At 52.3% G+C, this 21,529-nt stretch overlaps 10 protein-coding genes across 10 annotated transcripts; 5 read left to right on the top strand and 5 right to left on the bottom strand.

Moving 5' to 3' along the window:
- Window positions 1-2,085: 2,085 nt before the first annotated feature.
- On the bottom strand, window positions 2,086-4,304 carry PtrM4_040360 (uncharacterized protein; the record flags this gene model as incomplete). The annotated part of the gene is made up of 2 exons (XM_001937626.2): window positions 2,086-2,388; window positions 2,436-4,304. 2 exons carry the CDS (start codon window positions 4,302-4,304, stop codon window positions 2,086-2,088), a joined length of 2,172 nt encoding a protein of 723 aa, XP_001937661.2.
- Window positions 4,305-4,811: 507 nt separating this feature from the next.
- PtrM4_040350 (uncharacterized protein) lies at window positions 4,812-5,611 on the top strand (the record flags this gene model as incomplete). The annotated part of the gene is made up of 8 exons (XM_001937627.2): window positions 4,812-4,854; window positions 4,938-4,988; window positions 5,054-5,085; window positions 5,142-5,158; window positions 5,221-5,232; window positions 5,300-5,397; window positions 5,451-5,467; window positions 5,522-5,611. 8 exons carry the CDS (start codon window positions 4,812-4,814, stop codon window positions 5,609-5,611), a joined length of 360 nt encoding a protein of 119 aa, XP_001937662.1.
- A 572-nt stretch (window positions 5,612-6,183) lies between these two features.
- Window positions 6,184-6,714, top strand: PtrM4_040340 (SUI1, Translation initiation factor 1 (eIF-1-SUI1); the record flags this gene model as incomplete). The annotated part of the gene is made up of 4 exons (XM_001937628.2): window positions 6,184-6,211; window positions 6,273-6,350; window positions 6,416-6,642; window positions 6,700-6,714. The coding sequence occupies 4 exons, from the start codon at window positions 6,184-6,186 to the stop codon at window positions 6,712-6,714; spliced, it is 348 nt and encodes a 115-aa protein (XP_001937663.1).
- A 406-nt stretch (window positions 6,715-7,120) lies between these two features.
- On the bottom strand, window positions 7,121-8,476 carry PtrM4_040330 (Tim44 domain containing protein; the record flags this gene model as incomplete). Its single annotated transcript, XM_001937629.1, has 3 exons — window positions 7,121-7,688; window positions 7,749-7,880; window positions 8,058-8,476. The coding sequence occupies 3 exons, from the start codon at window positions 8,474-8,476 to the stop codon at window positions 7,121-7,123; spliced, it is 1,119 nt and encodes a 372-aa protein (XP_001937664.1).
- Window positions 8,477-8,985: 509 nt separating this feature from the next.
- Window positions 8,986-10,187, bottom strand: PtrM4_040320 (calcium-binding mitochondrial carrier protein Aralar2; the record flags this gene model as incomplete). The annotated part of the gene is made up of 2 exons (XM_001937630.2): window positions 8,986-9,949; window positions 10,003-10,187. 2 exons carry the CDS (start codon window positions 10,185-10,187, stop codon window positions 8,986-8,988), a joined length of 1,149 nt encoding a protein of 382 aa, XP_001937665.1.
- Window positions 10,188-10,522: 335 nt separating this feature from the next.
- PtrM4_040310 (complex I intermediate-associated protein 30, mitochondrial precursor) lies at window positions 10,523-11,358 on the top strand (the record flags this gene model as incomplete). Its single annotated transcript, XM_001937631.2, has 2 exons — window positions 10,523-10,601; window positions 10,649-11,358. 2 exons carry the CDS (start codon window positions 10,523-10,525, stop codon window positions 11,356-11,358), a joined length of 789 nt encoding a protein of 262 aa, XP_001937666.1.
- A 406-nt stretch (window positions 11,359-11,764) lies between these two features.
- PtrM4_040300 (anaphase-promoting complex protein) lies at window positions 11,765-14,304 on the top strand (the record flags this gene model as incomplete). Its single annotated transcript, XM_001937632.1, has 4 exons — window positions 11,765-12,979; window positions 13,032-13,393; window positions 13,457-13,754; window positions 13,939-14,304. The coding sequence occupies 4 exons, from the start codon at window positions 11,765-11,767 to the stop codon at window positions 14,302-14,304; spliced, it is 2,241 nt and encodes a 746-aa protein (XP_001937667.1).
- Window positions 14,305-14,471: 167 nt separating this feature from the next.
- PtrM4_040290 (cytochrome c oxidase subunit VIa) lies at window positions 14,472-15,065 on the bottom strand (the record flags this gene model as incomplete). Its single annotated transcript, XM_001937633.1, has 3 exons — window positions 14,472-14,519; window positions 14,575-14,743; window positions 14,863-15,065. 3 exons carry the CDS (start codon window positions 15,063-15,065, stop codon window positions 14,472-14,474), a joined length of 420 nt encoding a protein of 139 aa, XP_001937668.1.
- A 295-nt stretch (window positions 15,066-15,360) lies between these two features.
- Window positions 15,361-16,846, top strand: PtrM4_040280 (uncharacterized protein; the record flags this gene model as incomplete). The annotated part of the gene is made up of 3 exons (XM_066104370.1): window positions 15,361-15,577; window positions 15,637-16,579; window positions 16,753-16,846. The coding sequence occupies 3 exons, from the start codon at window positions 15,361-15,363 to the stop codon at window positions 16,844-16,846; spliced, it is 1,254 nt and encodes a 417-aa protein (XP_065958934.1).
- Window positions 16,847-20,448: 3,602 nt separating this feature from the next.
- On the bottom strand, window positions 20,449-21,512 carry PtrM4_040270 (NHP6B, Chromatin-associated protein containing the HMG domain protein; the record flags this gene model as incomplete). Its single annotated transcript, XM_001937634.1, has 2 exons — window positions 20,449-20,999; window positions 21,056-21,512. The coding sequence occupies 2 exons, from the start codon at window positions 21,510-21,512 to the stop codon at window positions 20,449-20,451; spliced, it is 1,008 nt and encodes a 335-aa protein (XP_001937669.1).
- Between the last annotated feature and the right edge of the window lie 17 nt (window positions 21,513-21,529).

Below are 21,529 nucleotides of genomic sequence, written 5' to 3'. Positions count from 1 at the left end.
CTTTGGTATGGTGTTGACTGCGTTTGGAGAGGTGCCGGCGTTGGTGGCTGGGATGTTACTTGGTTCATAGGAGTGCTAACGGGTTTCGCCAGGACCAGCCAGCCATCGACAGGCGCAGTCACACCTAGAATGAAAACACAGCGAGAGTCGTTCGCAAGCTTCATACCTTCAAGACGAGTAACGTGGAATCGAACATCGTCCGAGATATAGTCAGAAAGATACACCGTTACATCGAAGATATGTTCAGTAATCGTGGGATAAAGCTCCAAGGATTGGTGGGTGAGTAGAGCTGCCATGGCACTCATCATGGCAGTCTGGTGGGGATGTGTGGCGTTGCTCAGCATGGCCGAAGCATGCGATACCACCAGGCGAAGGAGCGCGCTTAACCAAGCATACACGTCCAAGATGGATAGTCTGTTGTTGTCGAGAGCCTGAGCAATGCCTTTGAACCTTTCGATCAAGGCTTGAAGCAAAGCAGACTGATCCGTGGTGTCAGTGCGCTTACTTGAAGTCAGATCGATTACTGTAAGGAACTTCTGTATGACTGTCGGTGAGACAAGTTCAAACTCATCTGCCTTCACATTGGAAGGTATGGTCAAGAAGGTCGATGCGGAGATGAGCTCACGTTCCGCGTGTTGCCGTATTTGCTCAGTCAGAGCCGCGTCTAGACTAGCAAGAAGCTCCAAGCCTGATGGCTGATCTTCCTCTACTGCTGTCCTGATGGCACTAAGAAGAGTAGCAGACAGTGTCTCGTGGGAACTCCCAGGCGATGCGACACCAGAAGAGAAGATCTGTTCGAGGGCCGCTTGGCAGATGGGCAAGGACAGCTCGCTAGCAAGTGCAAACACCGAGACTATACGATTTTCGGGGTCCTTTTCCGATAGCCGCAGGTGACTGTTAGGATCAAGGAGAATATCCAGCGACTGCTTGAAGTAATGGCTTGATGCATCAGTGTTCAGCTTGGATAGGTATCCTGGGTCAGTAATGATGTGATGTTTCAAGAGGAACAGCACTGGCTTGCTGCAGAGCAGATGTGACAGTTGCGCATGAACCTTTTGAGAAGACAACATTGAGCCGAGCCCGATCATCTCACTGATACAATGCGTAAAGCGGCTTTCTGCTGCCATGCATAACCTTCGCTGTTCGAGGCGATATCGGTAAGCGTCTTGTGGTGAGCAACACTGTACCAGTGTCTCAGACGGCAGAATGATGTGCATACCCTTGAGGGCGCTTCGGAAACCACCCTCGGATGGGTTGGTCTTGAACTTTGCAACACATGCTCGGATCGCGTCCAGAAAAGAAGACAGTGCGATGCAGCCAGAACCAACTAGAGTAGGCAAGGCCACTCGCAGAGTTTCAGTCCTTTGAGCCATCAAGCTTAAAATCAACCATTCATTGACGACCATGTCAAATGTCGACTCATCAAAGCAGCGCAGTCGATGGAACCAAGCATGCTGATTGTTCAACTGCACAGAGCCCTTTGCGGCATGCTCTTCTAGGTTGCCTACAATCTTGCGGAGTACTCGACTCATCATTTGCTGATCCATACTGTTACCACTAGAGAGTATGCGCTCGATCTCGTCATCGGAGGAGGAACCTGTCTGCATGACCTCACCCATGTTGTCCGAGGCCGGCGAGCAGGCAGCAAGCGAATTTCTCTGGGTGAGCTGGCCCAAGTCATAGCTGAGAAGTTGTGAAAGTTGACTGTCAGCTTGTGTCGGGCGAGTCAGATTGGAGAGACTGAGTAGCAACTCGCGATCGGGGTATCGGACTGTCCGCAAGGCGAGATATCTCGCTGCGATTCGGGTATATAGAGGGTCGAAGGCACCGATAGCGCGAAATGACTTGGAGTGATAATTGAGAGTGTCCGCGGCAGCAGCAAGAACACCTGGGTCCAGGGAAGAAATCGCAATACCAACAATATCTGCAAGTATTGCAAGATCTCCGAAACGCTCAAGATAGGATCTCACGACATGAAAGTCCAATGGTGTCAACAAAGATACTGCGGCGGTCTCTTCAACGGACGGGTCTTTGGTGGGTACGCTGCATGAATGAGTAAGCTGTTAGATGTTCCGGTCATTGGACTTACTGCTGGTTGACTTCAGCATACTGAGCAACATGTTGGCGTAACCAGATACCGAGCTCAAGCTTCACAGTTGAACTGAGTTTGTCCAGCTCCGATTCGTTCAATCTGGTCGCGGCATTACAGTGGCCAAACAAGGCAGGCAAACTCTGAGATATCATATGTTCGACATAGCAAAGAGCGTGTTGTTCCTGTTCGGCTGAATGTATGGTTCCACGTAAGAGGGTGCTTCGTAAGAGTCGGATTTGCTCCGGTAGTCCGGTGAGGGGTATCTCTGTTATTAGACGCAATGCCCAGGCGGTTGGCTGTCAAGGTTAGAGGCAATGTTTCTATTATGGAAGATGCGACTTACAGAAGACAGATCGGTGCTGTGCCCGATAGACCCAGTAGCAATCAGCCATTGGAGGTAACGCCCAGTTGCAAAAGTTTTGGAGCGAACCAGTTCGGCGACGATTTTGAAGAGGATGCTTGATTCGCCAGTAGCAACCCAGGTCAATTCGTGAAAATGCGACAGGATGCCATCGTACACGTCAGCGCCAAGATGCGCCCATTTACGCAGCAACCGGGTAGCCAAGTAAATCCGGTGCGACCCTTCTCGGTAACACGAGCACGCCCAGCGGAGCAGGATGTCGATTAGCCGTGGGGCATCCGCAACGACTTCCATGCAATCAAGAGACAGGTCCTCGATACGAACAGGCCTGTTGTAGTCGACAGAGTCTAGAATTCGGTAGACACGGCCAGCTGGTGTCTGTGAGGCAGATGGAAGGTTTTTCGAGGATTGTAGTAGCCTACTGTTTCTTTGCTCGAGTCGCCGGACGGCTTGCGTCACATGTGGATGGTTCCTTCTTTCAGCAAGCTGCACTAGAAGGGGACTGTATTTTGCCCAGGCGGTCGGAAGCAGTAGACAGGCCGGTATTGTTGCGATTAGCCTGATGACGGTATTCTCCAGGTAGTGCAAAACGGCTAGGTATGGATTCACATCCTCTACTCGGTAGATCTTGTCGAGTTGGTTGAGTAATGATTCAGCAAGACGCCTGCCGCGCCGACGACAGCACGAAACATCTGCCCAGTAATGTGAGACGGAGACAATCAGGAGCCAGATGAACAAGCGCTCGGAGGGACATGAGCCCAAGCCATCGACTATCCAGTCGAGAAAGTGGTCGTCGTCGAGGAGGTGCTCTTTGTAGAGATGGGTGGCGAGTTGGAGAGCATAGGTAATGCGGGGTTTCCAGTCACCTTGGCCTATGGTGCCGATGACGCCGTCTATAAACTGCTCTACCGAGCTGGTCCAGCCTCTTCCCCATGTCACAGTACCAGCCTGTCCTTTCCTCTTGTGAGCACGCAGCTCATTGATACCGACGCACTTGGCCAGCCACAGGGCTCGCGGCAGCGGTATGTTCTTGTTGAGACATTGCTCTAGCAGCACCTTGCCCGTGAGGCCGTGAGGGATGGTGCGACTGAGCCTACGGAGACCAGTGTTTGGGTTAGCAAGGTCGTGTAGCCATTGCTCACGGGTCGAATCTCGGAGGGTTAGTCGTGGAGGCGGCTTGAAGGTGTTGGGTGTCTGCAGCCGACCGGTCTGTTGCCGCTTTTCCAGCACAGCGACGAAGAGAGTCGACAGGGTACTGAGTCCAGACTTGTTCTTGAGGTTGTTGATCAACGAGGGGCGGGCGGTATTAGACTCGTTCATGATCTGGGGCTTATTGCTGACACCGGCCTTGACTAGCGTCTCCGTCAGGTTGTCCTCGGCATTGTTGCCGGTCCACGGAAACAGGTCGGCAGGCTTTCCACCAGGAAAATAGACTGGCGGAACAATGACCTCAGGTGCTCCAGACTTGGGTGCATCTTTGACACCACTACCACCGGGTAGGATGCGGCGCTGGTGAGCGGCGTCTCTTAGATGCACCAGGCCGGGCCTTGGGGGCACGGGAAGGTTCACAGACGGCTGGTATGGTAGGCCGTGGGGGTGAAAGTCGAGAGGATATTGTGCAATTGTAGTGTAGAAGAGCGGGGGACGCCCTCTTGGTGGTGGACATGCGGCGTCGTGGGCGGCATGGTGGGCGGCTGGGCGTTCGTCGTCCAGGGCGGGATCGATGCAGTCGGGATGAAGGAGAGTATGGGCGGGCTTGGAGGCCCGCCGCTGGGCCTGGGTCCGAGGAGGCACACCGCTGCCTCGGTTCTGTAGAGATTCGTGAATCCCCGGGCCAGGTCGAGAAGTCATCGCACGCAGGGCGCCTTCATTGTTGTATCAGGCGCAAGTAGGGCAAAGGGAGCGGCCGAGGGCTGGGAGAGCAGAGGCCGAGACGGGCGTTGTTGGGCGGCATGTGCAAGCAAGAATAGAGATGGGGGGAGATGCGCCTTGGCCTCTGGCAAGTGCGGACGACGATGTTGAAGTGCAGACGACGTGTGAGTGAGAGGCTTGGAGGGATTGACGTGATGTGAGGTCTGAGGCTATCTTACGAGCAGCGGAGACGATCAGCCGGCAATACGCCAGAGCGAGCATGGGTCCGCTACAGGCTACGGGCTGGCTACGGGCCAAGTACGACGAGCGAGTGCGAGCATACCGCGACTGCGACCATCTGAAATTCCGGCCGGGTCCAACACCCGCCACCCTGAGCCGCCCCCCCGAGACGAGACCTGCCTGCATTGCATCCACATACCGTACAGTACTCGCTGCAGGACTCTCTCTCTCTCTCTCAATCATTCACACACCCTCGCCGCAAACACCATGGCTTCCAACTCCAAAAAGGATATGCGCCGTGCCGACCTCAGTATGTGTGCCCACTGAACCACTGAACACATTGCAACTGCCAGCCCCATCTCCCGCATCACGTGCCCTAACACGCGTCTGCAGTCGTGCCCTACGCCGAGCCCGCAAAGAACAAGGACGAAAATGACATGGCCAGTAAGTAGGGCCCGATAGTCGTTTGACGCGTCGACAAGTCGCTTTGCTCATGTCATCTCGCCCAGGCACGCTGTCGACGACGCTGCCAATGGCTGCTGTAAGTCTCGCCTCCGCTTCTCACCACCATGTTGCACGGCTGATAGGGAACCCCAGATCTTCACCCGAAACAAGTAGGCAGTTACCTCAATCTATCTGTCCAATAGCTGCAACTGACACGCTATGTGCTGCACAGAATGATCGGCTGGTAACTCTCTCTCTCTCCTCTCTCTCTCTCTCTCTCTTCCCCATGCTTCACCCTGACACAGTCGCAGGGTAGCCGTCGTCTTTGCCATCCAGGCTTGGCTCGCTGAGACAGCCGAGCAGAAACAGACTTCGTCCACTCCCGCCTACTTCCAGGTCGGCATGTCCAGTAAGTGCAGCCACGTTCCCACGATTTGGTCTCGAGACTAACGGGCGTTACAGTCATGTCGCTCCTCGTTGTAAGTTTGGCCCCTGCATCCGACTAAGGCCTCTGGATATTGACTCTGCTACAGGGCTACTCCCCCATGCTGCTTCCTCCCCCGCCTGGCACCCAAAGGCAAGCGTCAGGAACAGAGGCGTTCCCGGCTGCTCCCCCGTCGTAGATGACCGGTGTACCGTAGTCGACAGGTCGTTCCCACTTAGCAGCTGTACTATGTAATTGTATAGTTAATCCAATCTTGACTTGACTGGGGGGGCGAGCGACAGTCCCAAGCCAGTAGGCCGCAGTAGCTCTGTCACCCGCAGCCCCAACGTGTGTTACCGTCCTGCACCCTCTCGTTCGCACTTTCCAGGTTTGCGCCTCGGGCTCGCATACCGCTCCGTCGATTCCGACGTCAGGCCATGGCACAAACTTGGGTCCTCGCACCTGCCCGCCTAGTAGTGGTAGTGGTAGCAAGCGCACTGACCATAGCGGGGCTTGCCTTGCCCTTCCCGCATCCCCACCCCTCTCTGCTGTGTGCTTGCACTTGCCAGCCTGCTCTGTGACCCTCCACTCACACACACACCACTCAACCTGCAGCAAACTAAGACGTCTGCACCACAACCAGCAAACCAGCCAAAAACTAGATTGCCACCCACGACGCCAGCTACCAGCGTTAATCCCCAAACAAACTACGCCAGAGCAATCCATATCCACACAAACCCCACCTACACGCGCGCGCCCACAGACAGTCGTATGTCCATCGAGAACCTCAAGACCTTCGGTGAGACGTCGCATTGCAACCGCACGTGTGACGCACTTTTGCTAACGTGCTCATCTGTCAGACCCGTTCGCGGAAGCGGATGAAGACACCGGCCAGGTCAAGCAGACTCAGCAGGACTACATTCATATTCGTATCCAACGTACGTGCTTCTCTCTCTCTCACCGCCTTCGGCCTTATATGTCACCCTCTGCTTACATACTGCAGAGCGCAATGGCCGCAAGACCTTGACGACGGTCCAGGGTCTCCCTAAGAAGTTTGACCAGAAGAAGATTCTCAAAGTAATCAAGAAAAAGTTTGCATGCAATGGCACTATCGTGACGGATGCGGAAATGGGCGAAGTCGTCCAGCTGCAGGGCGATCAGCGCAAGGATGTCCAGGACTTTTTGACCGACAAAAAGGAGGGTTTGGGTCTTGATGCCAAAACTATCAAGGTGAGTTGTGCTGGAGGCGCGCGTTTGTTGCGCTCGAACATGCTGACGGTGGGTTAGGTCCACGGTTTCTAGTCTTCCTCCCTGATGGCTGCAAGCTCCCCGTCTCTCGTTATACCGCCTTGCGCTGTCCGCGGGCATGGGCGCCTGGCGCAGTTGCTTACCAGGTTCTGGCGAGTGTGCCTGAATATAGTTTAGGAAGAGAGGCTCGACGTGGGGGGTTGATTCGTGCACACTATTGTTTGGCTGTGGAAAGCTGAGGGTCCATTGATAGCTCAGTCATGGCTTCATACATGATTGTTACTGGCCAGCAGAAATGACAAACATCATCATGTCTGTCACTATCCGTCTCATCCTCTCGACGTCTTCATTCAAACAACTGAGCAAGTCCACACGGGTATTTCCATCTTCTTACACATGTACAACTACAGTAACAATCGGCCTGTCCGTCATAATTTCCGGCTGAGCGTCATGCACGCAACTACCCCGTCTGATAATCCAACATCTTCCGGAAATACTCCTCATCCTGCTTTAACAGCTCGGGCGTCGTTTCCCGCGTAAACCCCCAAACCTTCCAATCCTCCTCCACACCCCGAATAACGCGCTTCTGCAACACCAAGTACTCCACGACCGTCGTCGGCACCTCGGTGTCAAAAAACACGTCGTTCTCTTGTGGCAGCTCCACACCATCAACATGACCTTCAGCTTTTGCCTTGCGCTCGCGCTGCATCTGTTCGCGCGCGGCATCTGGCATCCATGGTAGACCCTCACTGGGGCGACGTGGGCCGGTCGACGACGAGGAGGCGGCTTTACGACCCGATTTGGTTCTAGTAATAGACTGCTTGGACTTGAGGCGAACAACTAGCTGTCTGTATGCGGTATCCGGGTGTGATTCACCGAGAGGCGAGGCGCGGTGCGAAACTATGCGTGCGGCGATATTGCCGTGAATTTTCCAGTTCACGCGTAGGCCACCGCGGACGGCGATCTGTGATTGGATTTTTCGAAGGAAAGGGGGGAGACATGTGTCTTTTAGTTTTCGGACGTTTCCTCTGTGGTGGTGGTGTTGGGTTAGTTTACTTTTAGTTTGGAGGATAGGAGCGTGGACATACGCGGCAAAGCTATTGTAGACGTGCTCGTAGTGTCGCTTTGCTATGTACTTGAATTGCTTCCATTCCCAGTAGTCGATGGGGGTATAGTAATCCCAGCCTTTCTTTTGGACGCAGGTGCGGTAGAGGAATCGCCTGAATTTATGGTGTTAGCAGTTGCATGTTTCGCCATTGGAAGGCAATGAATCCTCTTCCATCGCCTTCTCTTCCCTCTGTACTTCCTCGTCGTCTTGGGTTCTCCTTCCCCAGCCCACCATGCCCACACTCAACCATTTATCCCCCTCCATCCAAAATCAAAAAGATGCCACTTACGAATACAGCCCTGTCCCTTTGCTCTTGACCAATTTCCAAAAGTAAACCGGCCACGTCCACAAGCCATGCTTCCAGAGCTCCCTGAACGGTGCCCTGATCATGGTATTCTGTAGTAACCCGATATCTTGTTGCATGCTATCCACATCGCTTTGCGCTTCTGCCATGCCCACAGCTGGCGCGGGGCCAATGGTAGACCTGGCCGCCGCCCTCGTCTGCGCTCTATCTATGCCGAGTTGCTGGCGCCCAGCTTTGTGCTTTGCGGGGCGCGAGGGGGTGCTGGAAAAGGCACGGGCGGTTGATATCGTGGGTTGGCGGAGGGAGAGGTTGAGCGGCCGGCTTGGGCTCCGGTGGCGGAGATAGAGGCATTGTCGCTGCAGCGCTGGTATGCGCATGCTCCGGAATGGGAGTTGTGTCGACATGGTGGGCGGTTTGGGATGTGGCCCGCGCCTTGGATTGATCGTTCGCAATGGGGTGTTCAATATGTCAAAAGTCGATGCTCGGACGCCAAAGTTGCGCTAACTAGTTGAGCGGACTTCCGAGGGGTGCAAGACTGCCACCAAAAACACTCGAACATGGAAAGCAATTAACAATAAACCTTTCGAAGGCAAAGATTGAAAGACTTTCAGAAACATTTTTAATGACATTTTTGTATGGTATATTCATGTAGAAAATATCGACGCCGAGACTCTACTGCAATTCACATTTCGGATCATCGTACAGTACAGCATCTATGTACTTCTTCCCATATCCCCAAAATATACAAGTACAAGCTCAATTGCGGCTGAGTGGTGATAAAAGACGCCATATATGCAAACCAAAGCTCCTTCTTTTCATAACGCCGTTCCTATGCAAGTCTTGTACACATTATAGCCATGACAACCACGACGACAGTTCGTGGACATCAGGTAATCTTGACAACAAACCCTCGTCACATGTTGCTGCTCTCCCCAAGAAACTTCAGTACACCCTCGTATGTACCAAACATGATGGCGGCACTGGGTACCACACGGAACATGTGAGGGACTAGACCACCGTAAAGCGCTGCCATGCCTTCTTCTTTCCATACCAGTCGGAAGCATTGGACAAGACCTGTGTACTTCTGTCGGCCATCCTCCATAGGTGCTTGCCTTAATCGTGTACGGATGACTTCGTGGGGATATGTGATTAGTGCAGCGACAAACTTTGCCGATCCAGCGGCAGTCAGCTTGCCTGTCCATGCAACCGTTTGATCCCATACTGTCGGCGGTCGTCCACTGGCCTCTACGCGCGCTTCTCGTCGTGATAATCCGAGCTTCATCTGTTCGTAGAGCATCCATTGCAGCGTGCTCTCCGTCACACCTAGATAGCTGGCCGTCAGTCCACGATATAGTCCACGAACACCCTCTTTGCGTATGGTTTGCATTGTACAGTCGAACGCATTCTTGTACTGTCGGCCACGACCGTCTGAGTGTGTGTTTTTGTCCAGTTGTAATCTCGTTTTGACCAGCCAGATGGGATTTGTTGCGGTTCCAGTCACGATTCCAGCAGTTGCGGCACTACAGAGATGAACCCAGGCTGCTTCTTGTCCGTTGTTAAAGTGGGTGCTAATCAGTCTCTTGCCATTGCCGTAAGCGAAAAAGTTGATTGCGCGTGCGGGGACTACGCCGACGAGATTTGGGCCCAAGCCTTTAAACAGCGCACGCCATCCCTCGGCCTTTGGAACTTGCCATAATATTTCTCCTGTTTCCCGGATGTGTAGTAGCGAGCTGCGAGCGAAGGACATGGTCTCAATGGGGGGTAAGCCTCGGGCAGTACGCATGGCGGCAAGGTGTTGTTGGTAGAATGTCGACTGAAGACGGGTCTTGAGAACATCGAGTGGCGCCGTCAATGTCGCAGAGGCCATGCCTCCAAGACTACAGAGAATTAGCCTCGATTCGTGGCTATAGAAACATAACCAAGTTCTCACCCTCCAGCGACAAAGTGCGCCCATGACTTCCCAGACGTGGGGTTTGCTTTTGCTACCGGCGCCCCATTTGGCTGCTTTGGCGGGGTGACTTCTCCCAACTCGCGCAAAGAGGGCGGAAGTGGTTGCAAAGGCTGGGCGGTATCGTCTCGAATACCTCGAGTTCTGGTGGCTTCCTGGAATGTCATGGGGAACGGAAAAGCGCGTGGCGACGAGTAGATTTGTTGATGTCCCGACTACCTAGAAAACAGAGGCGCGCGCACAATGGGTCACGCAATTTGGAAGAGCCTCAACTAGACAGCAATAACTGGAGCGAAGAGTTCGGCCTCGAGTGATACAGAAATGCTGTATTTGCCGTCTGTAGATTTTTGGCATAACAGGCTAATGCGGCTAGCGCCCGGCGAAGACTACCGCGGCGTCATCGTTGCATGGCGTCGCATGAGCCTCATAGAAGTTGAGCTGCCATTGCGCCCGCGGCATTCACTGTCCGGCTTCCAGATATTGCATCGACTCTCTAGCAACTATGCGGCCGACCTCTGCCTGCCTTGGGCCCGGCTTCTTCAAACGGAGTCTAGACGAATTCAAGCGCCTCTCCAACTTCGGTGAGTACACACTCGCGCCCACGATGCGCCGCCACTAACATGTGCAGCACTCAAGCTCGAGGGCTTGTCTTCGCCTAGGAAGGCCTTCCCCCTCATCCAGTTCAACCAGCCCGAAGATGTCGAGCTCTGCAAACGCATGAGCGACAAGGACATTGGTGGCTTCTCCACTGTAAACCTAGATTTCCATCCCGTCACCCAGACCGAGCCTTCACATGTGCGCTTCCGTGGTACCATCTCCACGCAACTGCCCCAGAACCAACCACACATCCAGAGAACCGGCTATGCGGGGTGGAGGACACTTGACCGGGGTTCGACCATATTTGGCAAGTCGCTGTGGGACGTGAGCATGTACGGTTTCCTTGCTATACAGTTCAAGTCGGACGGGCGCAAGTACTTCATCAATGTGCAGACCGAGTCGATTGTTCCTACAGACATCCACCAGCACCTACTGCATGCCAAGACTCCAGGGAAATGGGAGACCGCTCTGATCAAGTGGAGTGAGTTCGTGCGGACAAATCATGGCCAGGTTGTCGAGCCCCAGCGGGAAATGTTGACACAAAAGGTGCGGACGGTAGGAATATCGCTCATCGACCGGATACAGGGGCCGTATGATTTGAGCATTAGCAAGGTGTGGGCGACGAACGCGACAAGCGAGGATGAGCTCCTGAAAAGTGCACCGGTGCCAAGTTTGCATCCCAGGGGAGTTGATCTCAAGAAGATCAAGAGGCAAGATTCTGGAGTTGGAAAGGCGTCCTAGTAGATGACAGTAGATGAGCATATAGATTCAATATCAAGCCGTACATACCAACAACGCCAACTTTTGAGGGACACGTTGAATCACAGTTTCCATCCAAATGTTGCACTTGACGTGCTGCAAAGCCACAAAGTGGTCGTGTTTTCAATCACCAAGAGACGCATGACTTCGCGACAGTTACGCGCTGCGCGCCTCGGTTGTTCTGCCCTTCCACGCCACCTTCAACAAACAACCCCGTTATGGAAACTGCGAAGCGTACAGTGTAATCTCTCTCACTCCACCAGCGCGGAATGTCTGTATTGCACAATCGCCTACCTCAACACATAGGTTGGTAGCAATAAGTTTGACACATACAATCCGTTGCTCCCCAACTTCTGCATTCACCTCAACAAGGTCCGAAACAACAAGGATGGCTACACCACGCTTTCTTACAGCGCAGAAGATCAGTCTCCTAGTCCTTACCCGATTGTACTGCAGCTCCTCTCTCCCCTCTTCTGCGACGATACCCATTCTCTCCTTCATCTTGTCGAACAGCATACCTTCAGCACGGTCTAGTGCCCGGCCACAGCGCTCGACCAGTTCCAATCAGCAAGACACAGCCTTCTCTATTGATGCGTTCGAACATGTCCTTCAGGAGCATGCATCAAGTATGCCGGGGCGGACTCTCTTGGATCATTTTCTCAAGCAAATGTGGGAGATGAACTCATTTGACTCATTGCACGCTCTATTCGATGGTATTCTGGATCTGATCGCTCCTGCACCGCCAACCGCTCACGATGAAGAAGCGTCGGACCGGATATATCTCTCAAAAACATCGCCTCTTGGCGCCTTTGTTCGGAGGGCCCATCTGGAGTTCACAAGGTTGCAATTTGATGACTCGATGAAGCTCTGGTCATCGTTCATCAAGTACAGGGCCCCGACAGCGCAATGGACAAAGAGATTGGCGGGCCTTGCTTCAAGTGGTGTCGATTCAGTCATTTCCGAGATGGGGCTCCATCCCGGTGACGATTTGTATGAAGCCGCGTATGGCCATCTAGACGAGCAGGAGGAGGAGGGGGCAGGCATGGGTCAGGACGATCTGAATCGAATACTGGAGTTTCAACTTGACCGTTTACAAAAGTTTGGAGACCGCGTTCCAAATGAGATGAAGAGCCAACTCCGAAGCATGGTCAACTCTTCAGGTCTGGTACATCGACAGGCGCATCTCGTACAATTTTTCGATGCGTGGAAAGCCGGTGATTACACATCTGCTTTCGACGACCTGCACCGCTACTACGACTATGCTATACAGACTCGAGAGAAGTTCCATTACCAGTATGCTCTGCTGCATATGGCCATCATGCAAGCGGACTTTGGCTGCTTCGGGGAGGCCATTGCTGCTATCAATGAGACGATTGCGACAGCTAGAGAGAATCAGGATATAGCATGCTTGAGCTTCAGTCTCAGCTGGCTGAATCATATGTCCAGGGCGTATCCGAAGCAGATGAAGGGCGCGGGATATATCAGTATGCTTGGCAGCGAAAGAGATGCATTAACGTTTCTCAAAGCAAAGGCCAAGGAAACGAAGTCGTACAGTTTGCTCAGTGCGAGTCTACTCAATGAAGCAAAGCTTACTCTCACAACGGTACCTTCACACACTTCATTTTGATACAGTATTCATACTAATCCACCACCAGGGCGACTCGGTCTCACGAGCTATCGAACACATCTACCAATCCTCCCATCTCAATATCAAAGAAGATCTTCACAGCTACGGCTCCCTGATGCTGCTAACAGCGTCTCTTTACAACCGAATCGGTATTCCACATCTTGCCAACGTCCATTGCGAGCTACTCCTCGACTGCTACTCGCGCTCACCTACAGAAGAGCGTCTCCGCGCCATCGGTCGCCGAGCATTCGTCATGAGCCAGCTCGGCCGCTACGACGAGGCCATCTCCATCCTCGAGGCCGTCGATCCATCCGTGCACAAGAGGCTCAAGTTCCATCAATACCTTGTTCTCTGCATTGGAATTATCAAGCTCAGGAGAGCGATTCGGAGGTACAAATGACTCTTCTTCTTCGTCAAAAGCATGAGTTTGCAATACTAAAACAACATTTGTAGATCCGACTGGCCAGCTGCCACACACCTTCTCGAGACACTCAAGCCGACATCATCTCCTTCCTACCCACCCTTGGACCCGGAAATGTCTTTCATCCAACACGAGACGTACATTGACTATCTGATATCCACAAACCAGTTTGCCCTCGCATACGAGACCATCGCTTCTCTCGCCCAATCTCTCAAGGAAGATAACGCCGATATCTACCAGCGCGTCTCTGTCTTGTTGATGCAAGCAGATGTATGGAGAAGAGTGGGGAAACCAGAGAGAGGATTCAGCGTTGCGCTGCGAGCGGCGAGTGTGAGTTTCAGAGCAAGAGTGGGGTGTGCACTTTGGTGCGCGGTTGGGTGTCTAGGCGGGATATTGAATTCGCTGGGGGAATACAAGGAGGCTAGAAGGTTGGTGGAGGGTGTGTTGCCGCAGGTATGTTTTGGTGTTTCTTTTGGGGGCATCGAATGGGGATGTATGCTAATTTTTGTGACAGGCTCTGGAAGGCAAGGATAATATGCTTGTGGGTACACTCTATTCGCATCTCGCGGACTCGCATATGGGTCTTGCAAATCCCGATGCTGCGTCATCTTCACATGCTAGTATCATGTCTCCATCTACAGCCAAATCACCGCGCTTTCCAGCGATGCGCTCCCGGTCAGCCAACGTGGCTAAAGCGGAACTGTACATTGATCGCGCAAGGGACTGTTTCAAGAGAGCGGCCTACGTAGATGGCGAGTGCGAGCAACTGATGAAGAAAGCCATGATAGCGAAATTGAGGGGGGACGAGAAAGTGGCGGAGGAATGGGCAATGAGACATAACCAAGTTTGGGAGGAGGCATTTGGCACGCAGAGGTTTTGAAAGTGGTACTAGTCATGACACATGGCATGCAGTCACAAAGGAAATGAATTGCTGGTTTGCTCTCAGCCTACGGGTCGATATATACACCTTTGGTCCCCATGATTGCTCCTAGTGTTGAATGCAATGGTACTTGATATGACTGTTTCCAAGCAGGCTATGTAAGTGCTTTACTCGTCCTTCTTGTGGTAGTTGACCTTGTCGTTCCAGAAGAGGGTCTGCGTACATGTCAGATGAAGGTCGTATGCTGGTGGCGCAGATGATCGGTCATACCTTGTCACCGTCTCCCCAGAAGTAGTTCTTGGTGCGGAGGTTCTGGTAGGGGTACTCAGGCCTCTCTGAGCGCGGGTTCTCGTGCTCCTCGTGGGCGACGTGCTCCCAATGGGCGTCCCACCTAATCTTTGCGTTGACACTGGCAACGATGATGCAGGGTACGGCGACGCTGCGCACGGCGTTAGTATGCATTTTGCAATCCAACGCGACCCCATGAGCCCGATCTCTTCTCTCCACACCCCGGGTTGTTCCTTCTTCCGGTGTCATGCCAATTCGGCGGGCACTTACTATAGCGACAGCTTGCGCCAGAGCTCTCCAGACTCAGCAGCGTGCTGTGCAATGTAGGCACGCTCGCGGTTGAATTCGTTGTCTTCGGCTCCGGCAAACTGCTTGGGGCTCTCGGAGCTGTAGGTGCGGCGGCCGGCGCGAGCAGGAGCGCGGGCAAAGGCCTGGCGAGGCGCCGAGCGGGCAAAGTTTCGTGCGACGAACATGGCGAGGGCGATTCGGGGTGATGGAGTGGAGATGGGATGGTGCAATTGGTGTTTGGCGTGACGTGTGAGGGAACGAAGTGGAATTAACGAGGGCCATGCTTGGCGGCCTGCGAACTTCCGCCGTCCGCCCGCCAAGCCTGCGCCGCGTACCGGGGTAATGTGACGTCGTGTTCCCAGCGCGTCTACGTACTTGTCGCGTCTCACTCGTTGGATTCCATGTGCGATGAGCTGGTGAGGGAAACAATGCTTCTTGCTTGCATTCGTTGTCGCCCTCCGTAATCGCATAGAGGCAAATATGGTTCGCATCACCACCTGGAATGTCAACGGCATTCGCAACCCGTTCGGCTACAAGCCATGGAGTACAACGAGGACATTCAATGCCATGTTCGACATTCTCGAGGCCGATATTGTCATTATGCAGGAGTTGAAGATTCAACGCAAGGACCTCACTGACGATATGGTGCTTGTACCGGGCTGGGATTGCTACTTCAGCCTACCCAAACATAAAAAGGGTATATCTCATGATACTATACACACTTTTGTCATATGTTCGTGTGCTGATGTACTGCAGGATACTCAGGTGTCGGCATATACACCCGTCAATCCGTATGCGCCCCCATTCGCGCCGAAGAGGGAGTATTAGGCGCTCTATGCCCTCCCAACTCGTCAACACCCTACCGTGACCTCCCTGCGTCAGCCAGCATCGGCGGCTACCTTACGTCCTCCCAGATCGCCAACCTCCCCGCAGACCTGGATGCAGATAGTCTCGACTCAGAAGGCCGATGTCTAGTGCTCGAGTTCCCCGCCTTTGTCCTCTTCGGTGTCTACAGTCCGGCGAACAGCAATGGCCAACGAGACGGCTTTCGACTCGGCTTCCTCACTGCGCTAGAAACACGGATAAGGAACTTGACCAAGATGGGTAAAAACGTCATTCTCACCGGAGATCTCAACGTTTCAAGAGACTTGATCGATACTGCAAAAGCAGAAGAGAATATGCGTGCAGAGGGCATGACACACGCTGAGTACCTCAGCACGCCTAACCGCCGCATCTTCAATCAGCTCTTGTTGAATGGAAATGTACCAGGCGAAAGGGACAAAGGACGTGAGGAGCCAGTACTATACGATCTGTGTCGGGAGTTTCACCCAGATCGCGAGGGCATGTTCACGCACTGGGAGCAGAAGATCAATGCGAGGCCTGGCAACTTTGGCTCTCGGATCGATTTTATACTATGCAGTCTTGCCATGAAGGACTGGTTCAAGGATGCGAACATCCAGGAAGGACTCATGGGCTCCGACCACTGCCCTGTGTACGCAGTTACAAAGGACGTGGTACCGATTGTAGATGGGGGCACCAGTCATGTCGAGAACGTTGCACATATTCTGGATTTGATGAACCCAGCAGGTGTGTTCCAGAATGGTGTACGGCAGAGGGAATATGACCCAGCGAAAGATATCCCACCACTCAGCGGAAGGCTACTAGATGAATTCACAAAACGGAGGAGTATCAAAGACATGTTCAGCAAGAAGCCCGCCCCACGCAAACCTACATCAACACCTACACCTGCAACAACACAACCAACCCCCTCAACGGAAGCACCAGTTGCGTCTACCTCAAATACGGCTGCCAACCAGATGGATAGAGACCTCGAATTGGCCATCGCAGCTTCTTTAGCCGACACACATCCAGTCACGAATACCAGTCCGGCATCAACTCAGAGCCCACTGAAGCCAGCCGAGAAACGGCGTCCTTCCGCCTCCGGATCCCCCAGCAAACCAATTAAACGCACAAAATCCACCGTCCCAATCGCCCCATCCAAAAACCAACAATCCCTCAAAGGCTTCTTCCAAACCCGCACCAAACCCCCGGGTCCAACTCCCCCCTCAGACCCACCCGCCTCCTCACCCCCACGCCTGCAGATCCCTCAAGCCAGTCCACCCCCTCCACCACCGTCGCCGCCGATATTCTCCCCCCACCACCAGCATCCTCTCCACCAACCGCTTCCGACTCCTTCGATACCGACCCGCGCGCCTCACAAGAAGCCTCAAGGGAAGGCTGGACCAAGCTCTTCTCCAAGAAACCACCACCCCGCTGCGAACACGGCGAGCCATGCACATTGTACAAGACGAAGAAGAAGGGGCAGAATTTCGGCAGGGAGTTTTGGGTTTGTCCGCGCCCGATTGGGCCGAGTGGGGTCAAGGAGACGGGGACGCAGTGGAGGTGTCCGACGTTCACTTGGTGTAGTGATTGGAAGGGTAGTTGAGGGGGATGGTGAAGGGGTCGTGGGGAAAAAGAGGGTGGATATGTCGCCTATGGAAATTCATTTAATCTCATAGCATGTTGGGGTCTATCTAGAAGCCCTAAGATAATCTTCATATCCTTAGCTTTTTTTAATTAAAGTATGCACTTCACATCCTTGGCTAAGAGATCGTATTTCGTTCATCTATCGCTCGACGTGTAGAGTATAGGGATATTTTCATGTGTTTCACTGGAGTATCTAGTAAGAAGGGAATTGGCGCTGTTCTTGTGAAGTTACGCATTGGTAAGAAGGTATGTTTAAGTTTTCCAAATCTAGGGTCGTATTTTTTTTCTCTATATACACTTGTTTGATAACACTTTTGATCGCATTGTCTAAGACTAGTTATCCACAATACTTAGTATTGAGAAAGACATTCAGAAGGTCTTCCTACCAAATAAGAGTGTCGTGTCGAAGAGGAGGAATAAAGGTAGAGTTGACTGGTAGGGGGGTAGGGATAAGTCCAGCGTAGAGATGGGTAGGGTATTTATTTCTCACAATCAAGATATTCGAGATGCTAACCCTTTGGAGCCTCTCAAAGGTTTTGGATACTGTATGAGTAGAGTCACTTGCGTGTAGAGAAGAAGTATTGTTATAGTTCCAAGACTTGTAGTGTTTCTTAAACTTCACTCCGGTGGACACCGGATGTGTCCAGCTCCTCCAAAAGACAACATAATATACCGAGACTGCAGCTTCCCGGAAGTGATACAATTTAGCGAATTAGCTCATCTAGTAATAGAGACAATAGATAGGAAACTATGTATATGAGTCATGTGTTGTACACTTCTACACTTCCTCCATTCCCGCCCTCTTACTCCCGGACCAGCCACATTTGACACCTATCATCACTATCCCAAAATACCTCAATACCTCATCAGCTACATCTTATATCCCTGATATTATCCCCCTAGAAGTCTTGCCAAGCTTGATACAAAAAGTGCACTTATTGTATCTGGTCTTGGTCCTACATCCCTGGACCCCGACTACAAGTATTGGAAAATGACAACACACCCAAATACCTCTATATCTCCGGAACTATCTACTATAGTACTAAATATTTTACTGTGACGTTCTTGCTAAGCTTGCCACAAAGGCACGAGTACAATTGCTGTCGATAGTCCAGAGGCCTGGCTACCAGCAACATCAATGACTTGAGATCTGCATACGCACGCATTCTCAAACTCCCGGAAATGATTCTTTGCGTATTGATAAGGTAGCTGAAGAGGTCTTGCCACGTTTGCCACAAAGATGCTTTTTGTAGATCTCATCTAATTGTCTTCAAATGACCAAACCATGACCACGAGGACTGAACAACCCGACTCGGATAATTTTCAAACTCACGGAAACTACTTTTTACATATTCAAATATTGTCCCAAGAGCGCTTGCCACGTTTGCTACAAAGATGCTTCGAGGATACTGCAATATCTATCTGAGACTCTGTGAGCGGACATGACTATCTTTCCGTAGACGCATATAGGATTCAAATCAAACGTCCGGAAATGACTTTTTATTGAATATTTAGGCTTTTCCGCGTGGCCTTGCCAGGTTTGCCATACATTTGGGCTGGCGATACCGGCCGACGGGTTCAAGACGTAGTTGAACAAACAGGGCGATATCTTCACAGTACCACCATCGTTTCTTAACAGACATTCAGAATCCCTTGATATTATGCTTCCAAGCCACCTTATAAGCGCTTGAAAAGCTTGCCGCAAAGTTGCGGTGTGGATACAACTTTGTAGGGTTGAAACTTTGTGAGCAACCATGGCTATATCTCCACAACGTTATCATCGATTCTAATTCAACCCTCAGAGCTACTTGGGACTGCAATTTGAAATCAGCCTGTAAGCACTTGCGTGGCTTGCCACAAAGTTGCGTTGATGGTACGCCTGTGGGCAAGCCTACCTACCCAACACTGGCTCATCACTACCAAACGTTGAGCACCCGCGAGGAACCAGACGTGCCTAAGCGCTTCTTTAGTCTTGCGATTGCAATTTTAGGTTCGATAGCTACATATCTCCCGTGCTCCTAGGGACGCGGAATCCCCTTGCCTCAAAACCAATAGACTCGACCCTTCGATACAGGACCTCTGCCATACCCTTCGAATCCTGAACTGCCACTACCCAAGTATAGCATGACGTATCCTATAAACACCTCCCCTATCCCACACGTCTCCGTGGCTGATGTAAGACATCCTCGTACCGCGGAGTCGGGAATCTCCTGATTCAGAAGCCACGCCTCCGCCATGCAGCCACCATCACACCGATCGGAAACAATGGCGTAAAGCTGCATCAAAGAAAATCGCACTCCACGAATAGACCGAACAAAGAAAGGCACCAAAGGCATCATCAAACAGCCAAGTCATAGAGGAAGGCCATATTTTTGGGGGGTTTTTTGTGATTGTTTTATGGAAGTTATCCCATGTGTTTTTGGTGTGGATCTCATGCCAATTGAGTTATCAACTATCGATTATCGTGATCCTGAGTAGGTACCATAAGGGTAACTCCATCGAAGTAGGTATCGTAAGACTGACTCAAGAGTCTTAAGGAAATTATCTGAAGCAAGGAAATGAAACACAATGACCAGTGACCGACACAGACTGCTGGTATGAAGAAGATATCCCCCCGCCAGGTAGATTGACATGTGTCAAGCCATCAGTGGTGCCCTTGTAGCTGAGCCGTGTAGATGTCTAGTCCAATAAAGACCGCATCCATAACAGCAAGCCAAGCAAGTACAAGCACCGTATCCATCCTTCGATATATCCGTGTCGCAATGAAAACAAGTGTATGGGGTACCGTGTAGAGCTGCCAGGATCGCAGTCGTCGTTGTAAGCAAGAGGGAGATCCATGATAGGCGCACGCCTTCTGAAAGTAAGGGATTTTGTTAAAGCAAGGGAGTTGCCCGACCGATGTAGTGTGCAGGAGAGCTAGTCGATAGCGTTGTCGAAGGCCTGGACACATCGAAGGACAAAACAAGAGAGAGTACATCGAATTCGCTGGGTCCCCGAATAAGAGCGCAAACTATTCGTCGATGAGAAAGCTTGTGACGATGCATAGTTTGTACGGGCCAGCATGACGTGCACGAAGCCTCTCTAGTACTCGTCCTCGAGGAACACAGGCAAAGTAGAATTGCCATCTGCACCATCGCGGAAAGCGAGACCTTGTTGTTCTTCCCACATCGTAAGCAGCTCTTCAAAGTCGAACTGGCCGAACTCTTCCTGGAGTCGAGCTTGGCGCATAGCCTCGTTGTTGCGGAAGTTCTGGGTTACCAACTCTTGAGTGGCCATTTCCAAGACATGCTCCGAAGCAAAGAAGTCAAACCAGTTTCCGGCAGGAGCATTTCCAGCGGCGTCGAAACCCTCGAAACCCTCGAAACCTGTAAGTCCAAGTGTGCCAACAACAGCCGATGCAGTTGCGATGTCCGAGGTAGCTTGAAGCTTGCCGGCCGCTGAAGTAGTAGGAGCTGCAGTAGCTTCCTTGGCCTTGCGTGACTGGCGCTTCTTCTTCTCACCCGGCTTCCTAGGGCTATACTTGTAATCGGGGTGTTGACGAAGGTGCTCCTCCTTTGCGGACTGGGCAGCATCCTTCCACGGCTGCTTCTCCTGGGGAGTAAGATCGTGCCAAAGCTCAGAGCAGCGAGTAGCTATTCAGAGGTCAGTACATGTTCAGTTGGGACGTTGGTTAGGTGTTAATGCTTACAAATCTGCTGGACGGTAAGCTCAGGGTGCTGTTCCTTGAGCTCCTTGCTCTTGGCGTCACGGAAGATGATCCAGCAGTTCATTGGGCGTGGAGCTTTCCTAAACCCGACAGCAACAACTTGATCGTCAAGAGTTGCGACTTCAGAAGACGGGGTCTGAACAGGAGGGTGGATCTTGGTGATCATGACGAGGGTGTAAAGCTTATCGTCGCTGTCGATGACAGTGAGGTCGATAGGTGTGCCCAAGGCCTCAACGACAGTGCGCTGGAAGTGCTGGACGAGAAGATCTCCAAAGAGCACAGGAAGGCTGTCCTCGAGGACCACAAAGTCTTCGCCGCGGCTGTGCGCCTCGATGCACGTAGTGAGGGCAGCATCAAACTGCTCGGTGGCAGCTTGTGTGACTTGCGCCTTAGAGACATTGGCGTCAGGTGCGACTACGGGGACGTTCTGGTGATCCATTGTCTTGGTGCGTTGGT

Source organism: Pyrenophora tritici-repentis, chromosome 10 (genome assembly GCF_003171515.1).
Source record: "Pyrenophora tritici-repentis strain M4 chromosome 10, whole genome shotgun sequence".
NCBI lineage: Eukaryota > Fungi > Ascomycota > Dothideomycetes > Pleosporales > Pleosporaceae > Pyrenophora > Pyrenophora tritici-repentis.
Note: the sequence above shows the minus strand (reverse complement) of the source record. Positions and strands in the feature narration are given on the sequence as shown.